Genomic DNA, 6,000 nt, shown 5'->3' on the forward strand with positions numbered 1-6,000 from the left:
ATTAGAATCTAAAAACTAGGAGATGTTTGGTTAGAGGATTCAAACTATGATTTGAATCATGATTCATGATTCGTTACAGTGTTTTCTCTTATAAAAAATACACGTAAATTAAAAATGGTTCTAATTACATGATTTTAATCCATGAACCGAACGTCTCCATATTCCAACTTCTCAAAATAACTTCCCGTAAACTTTAACCAGGCACTATAGTTGCACTATTTTTTGTGCAAAGTGCTTTTGGGAGTTTTAAAAGTAATCTCAAATTGGTCCATAATTACTTTAAGAGAAAGGAATATGGAAGTAGGAGGGGCTCAAATATAGAAGGAAAAAAGAATAAGAATGTTTGCTGGAACCGTTATATTGTTCTCTATTATATATGATTCACACAAACTCAAGTACTTCATGATTCATGTTCCGCAATAACGTACATATGGAAGAAAGAGAATCGAAACAAAAATAATACAAAAAATACAGTGGGGTGGGAGGGCTTACAGGCTCTATTCATGCAGGTATGACAAGGTGACCATTTTTACTAATGGACACCATTCTCACCATAAGGGAATCCATGCGTGATGATGATCACTCCCTCAACGGAAAATCTATAACTTATTTCCGTATGAAAAACTGACATAAATACAATTGAGGTACATACAGTTTCATTTTCCTGGGAACGCAACCCGTGACCTCTGTCTAATTAGTATCGGATCCTTTGGAGATGATGTCTTGGCTCCTACCCCCGCTTGACGCATAATCTCTGCATAAGGCGATCCCGTCAAAATCCATACTAAAACCACGCAAGTTTCATTTAAAATTAACTGAGACGAAATCGTGTTAGTCACGACCAAGGGATAAGGAAAAACGAAAACAAGGACTTTCTTCTGGTGCTTTATGGTTTTATGAACAAGAGCACGGAAACACAAGCTTTGTTCTTTTCATTGTATGTAATTACATCAGCTAAACAACTGAACATATCAAGCATTATGAGAATTTTCAAGTTCCTAATTGCTCATTCAGTGACGGATACCAGCAGATCTCAGGTATCTTACTCAAGAGCTGTTAAGGAAACGTTAAAAGCATCTCTTTTAGAATTATGATCATGCACACTGAATACCAGAATGAAGTGCGGTTATTACCATAGAGTGACGGATACCAGCAGATCTCAGGTATCTTACTCAAGAGCTGTTAAGGAAACGTTAAAAGCATCTCTTTTAGGATTATGATCATGCACACTGAATACCAGAATGAAGTGCGGTTATTACCATATGAGTGGCCAAGAACAGGTCATAAAGTGGAAAAGAAAGTTAAAAATCATATCCAGGTGATGAGGAGTAAGAAATCAAAAAAATTACCTCGCGTCCTCTCAAGCTCTTCAACTAGCTCTTCTGTCCACTTCCTTTCCCTCTCGGAGCAGCTTGTGCTACAAGCAAAACCGTTTTAAACGTTAGAGTTACTGAATAGGATAAACTGGACAAGCGATTCTGTAGGGTTGCAAAGCTAATGTAAAGCACCAAAAGCATGAGAATGAACCTTTGGCTACATGACCCGTCCTGAGCATCAAGATCTTTCCAATCACTAAGCTGAGGTGGCTGGATTTCTTGCAAGGCTCGAGCATGTACACCGCTAGCATTTAATGCTTCTTTTGTACGACTCTTGGTCCCGGGGCTGAAAGTCTTGGCAGCATCAATCATGGAAGAGAATCTTCTGCTAGGTAACCGACTAGGTGACTTGCTTTTTGGAGGTAAATTTAGATTACTTGCAACATTTTCACCATCAGGAGTTCCCACAGCACTTGGATGATCAGCTGCATTCATTGTGCTATTATAGAACTGCTCAAGGGGTGTCTGCAGCTTCTTCAGATCTAATGCCTGACATGATATTGTAGAGTTATACAATTACGTTCTCTAATCCATAATATAGGACTTTCAAGACACAACATTATCGAGATAAAAAAAAGCATAAGATTGATCTCATTCTTGGAAAGAGCACCTTTTCATCCAGAAAGGCTCTAATTTTTGACTCTGTCACTTCATCATCATCCTCAGCTGCAGATGGGCCAGAAAAAAATTCAAAGTCGTTCTCCTTGCCAGATACTCCAGGGCTGCAATCAGCCATTTGAACAGTTTGACCAGGAGCTGTGTTCATTCCAACTCCATCCAACTCCAAACTTTTATCAAATTTATATGGCCAATCATCAGTTGGTTCACACATAGGATTAAAACTCTAGTCAACAGAACAAACCAACCCATGTATAAGTTAGTGGTACACATCTAAACATATATATATAGAGAGAGAGAGAGAGAGAGAGACCATTACCTTAGTCAAATCATTTGAGTCCAAGGCAGATTTGAACTTTACTAACGAACTAACAACAAGATCATCCTTATCATCAATCTGACACATTTCATCATCAGAATTGGTTTGTGCCCAGTGTGATCTTGCTCCTGAAAAATTCTCGGGATATACAGTTGAGCATCTCAAACCACCCAAGTCAAAAATATCTTTCAAGCCAGCGGAGGTTGACCTTCTGATCGAGGAGTTTATGCAGCATTATCAACATAATTCAAGAGTCAAGATTGCAAACAATCCAATAAGGACACCACAAAGTTAAGATACTCACGAGTTCCTTAGATTTACCCCAGGTGTTGCCATCACGTTTCCAAATTCCTGGTAGGAGTAAAGTTAGCAAGAAAAGAAAATATAGTGAAAAGATAGAACAATAGACTAAAAAGACTAATTCTTAACAGCAATTATACTGACCAAAACTGAAGTGCGAAATACTGGAAGCGATTCCTGATACTCATTGGTGACAAATGGATGCTGCACACAATTAGCCAAAATTAATGGTGCAGTAAAAAACTAAGATATGATGTGCAAACACTAGAAAAGAGAGTGTAGAAGAACTACCAAGTACTATCAATTAATGAAAAGCTAAGTCAACTTTGCAAATATGTACTTCAGAAATGTAACAAGATGTGTTGTATGCATAATTTTTATCAAGGTAAGTCACAATTGCAAATATGCACTTGAGAAAATGTAATACGAAGTGTTGTATGCTATGCATGACTTTTATCATTTTATGTATCTGGTGCTATATATTTTATGCATGAATCTACAGTTTGGGTTACCTGCAACAACTCTGATGCAGCTGGCCTAAAGTCCGGTTCCCTGTCACCACATTCTTATGAGAAGAATATTTTTCTCTTTCAAAGTTCAATATGTAAAATTTAAAAGACAAATTAAAAGACAACCAAAACAAAATAAAATATAGGATCTTTGCACAATTTGCATTTGATCTCGATAAAGCTACACAGAATCAATTGGCAAGAGGTCAACGATTACATGAGTTGCTCAAACAATCTCAATCAGCCCCTCTAGCGGTGGAAGAACAGATAATCACTATTTATACCGAAACAAATGGTTATCTTGAATCATTAGAAATTGGACAGGTAAGGAAATTTCTCATTGAGTTACGGACTTACTTAAAAATGAATAAACCTCAGTTCCAAGAAATGAATATGTAACAGACTCTAGATTATAAGATAAGCATGTTATTGGGTCTTGCAGGACGTGCAGAAAGAAGGAGTGAGAACAAAGTGAAGAAATAATAATCGTACTTGTGCAAACATTTTAGCAGAAAATCCTTGGCCTCAGCAGAGAGATGTTCGGGAATGGGTGGATGAGATTTTGTTGTTCCAATATGAAAGAGAGCCGCAACCTGAAAGAAACACCTATTATGAGTCTATGTCTTTTGTGGGAGAAAAATAAGCTTCAATTGTACACACGTTATGCATCAAAGAAAAGAAAAAACGGAAAGGGAAGGGGGAGGGGGCGGCAAAAAGAAAGAAAACGTTCACCTCTTGATACTGCTGGCTCCACGGAGGCTTTCCTGTAGCCATCTCAATCACAGTACATCCAACACTCCATATATCGGCCGAGCTAAAACATTTCAAAGTTCATAAATTCCAAGGCCAAAATTAAAGAGAGACGAACATAACTGTACTTTATTCTCTAAATTAGAGAATGGACTATGAGAGTTCATAATCTAGTGCGCTCGTATACGGAAATGACATTCAAATCAGGATGGTAAGGAGATGTTCCATTTTTTGTAGCATATAGTTACTTTGAAAAGTATTCATCTTTTTGTTCGTTCATTACGTTTTTTTATCATCGATCTTGCTATGCCTATCATTTCAATAAATAAATCTTTCTACCATGTCAGAGGACAAAAACTGCAGTTATGTGTTTATCTCAACTATACAAGTGAAGATTTTTCCTTACAAGCTATGCCCAGTTTGGAGAATAACTTCAGGAGCCATCCAATATGGAGTACCCTTCATTGACTTGGCACAATTTATAGTAGCCTGTATGAACAAATAAAAGCTTATTGACTGATGTGTATGAAAATTAACAAATCCAGTGTTAACTAAACTCTAAAACGGTCATACCAGCTCAACAACTTTCTTGGATGCTCCGAAGTCCGCAAGTTTAATGCACCCTTTATTATCAACGAGGATGTTTGCACCCTATATGAATATGTCCCTTATTAAATCAAAGAAATGTCTATTTTTCCTATGTATAAGAGTTTGACTAAGAAAAGGAAGAGTTACCTTGATATCCCGGTGCATAATCCCATTCTTGTGAAGGTACTCGAGACCCAATAGTAACTGTTTCGTATACATTCTTATGACCTGTTCAACCAAAGATTTCAAATTTCTATATCCATGTTTCAAATCAACAGATAATCCATTATTCAGAAAACATCAACCAAATGACTTACAGACTCAGGAAAGGATCCAAATTTCCCCAGTAAAGATGATATGGATCCGCCTGGAACAAATTCCAATAGAATATTCAACGACTCATCTTCCCTAGCAGTTCCCAAGTACCTCTGCAAATCAAACATTGGAACTATTAAAAGATAAGCAATCACCACCACTTCCGCAAAACAAGGAAGAAATTTTAATACACTCACAACTATATTTGGATGTGACAGATTCTTCAGAAGCTTCACTTCTTCTTCCAGCTCTCGAATTTGAGCCTATTTTCATCAGATACAATTTTCCAACCAAAAACATTCCTTATCGTCAGTTCTAAACTTGTGCACTACTACTAGTTCAATTAACAAAATTACAGTTCAATTAGATAAAAATTGAAATTCAGTATAGAATTTCGTTTGAACCCTTTTTGTTCAGCATGTAAGCCTAAAAGGAAGAAGAGTCACAAACTTATCACTTCATATACTTTGTGTTCACAATTTTAGTTACAGAACGGCTAGGACTAATCAGAACCGCTGATGCTACTAAAATCGAGTTCAAAAGCAAGAAAATCTACATAATTGCAACTAAAATTCATACCTGTGTTTTCTCCTTTGAAGCACTATTAGCAGCAATTAGCACCTGCAAGTTCCAAAACAATCCCAGAATGAAAAAAAAAGGACCTTGCAACGATTAGAAAATCTACATTGGAGAGAGAAATCACTAAAATCACAGAAAACAAAACCTGTTTCACTGCGAGAAGCTCGCCGGAGTCGAGGTTCATCCCCATGTAGACCCGACCGAAGGCGCCGCATCCAATCAGCTCGCCCTTCCGCCACCGGATCGGCGGCGACTCGTCCTTCTTCTGCGGCTTCGTCGGCGGTGGAGGAGGAGGAAGCGCCCGGACCGGCGGAGGCTTCGAGAACAGTCCGATTCGCGATTTGCGAATGCTGGATCCTATCTTCTCGACGAAGCCACCGAAGCCTCCCCCACCATCGTCGCCGCCACCCTGGGCGGAGGTTCGGAACACCAGCGACCGGCGGACCGATCCGATGAGGTCTTGCATCGGAAGTTTCGGGAACTCGATTCGTGCTTCGCTAGGGCTTCAATGGAGGCTTGTACGGACGCGAAAATGGTTAGGATTTTGTGAGTATTGTCGTCGTGAACTTCTGGTTCATCTCTGGTTTTTCTTTTCTTTTCTTTTCTTTTCTTTTCTTTTTGGGTTTTTTGTTTGTGGAAATTTGAA

General features: G+C 38.4%; 1 protein-coding gene across 1 annotated transcript; it reads right to left on the reverse strand.

Annotated features, from left to right (window-relative positions):
* Positions 1–351: 351 nt before the first annotated feature.
* LOC21390739 (mitogen-activated protein kinase kinase kinase NPK1) lies at positions 352–5,964 on the reverse strand. Its single transcript, XM_024164039.1, has 17 exons — positions 5,500–5,964; positions 5,355–5,396; positions 4,973–5,038; positions 4,778–4,888; positions 4,608–4,688; positions 4,446–4,523; positions 4,279–4,361; positions 3,855–3,936; positions 3,615–3,715; positions 3,126–3,165; positions 2,758–2,817; positions 2,618–2,664; positions 2,314–2,524; positions 1,987–2,220; positions 1,528–1,865; positions 1,350–1,417; positions 352–754 (listed from the first exon to the last, which is right to left on the reverse strand). Exons 1-17 carry the CDS (start codon positions 5,818–5,820, stop codon positions 657–659), a joined length of 2,061 nt encoding a protein of 686 aa, XP_024019807.1. The 5' UTR covers positions 5,821–5,964; the 3' UTR covers positions 352–656.
* Positions 5,965–6,000: the final 36 nt, after the last annotated feature.

The sequence above is a fragment of the Morus notabilis genome, unplaced genomic scaffold, assembly GCF_000414095.1.
Source record: "Morus notabilis unplaced genomic scaffold, ASM41409v2 Scaffold1027, whole genome shotgun sequence".
Taxonomy (NCBI): Eukaryota; Viridiplantae; Streptophyta; class Magnoliopsida; order Rosales; family Moraceae; genus Morus; species Morus notabilis.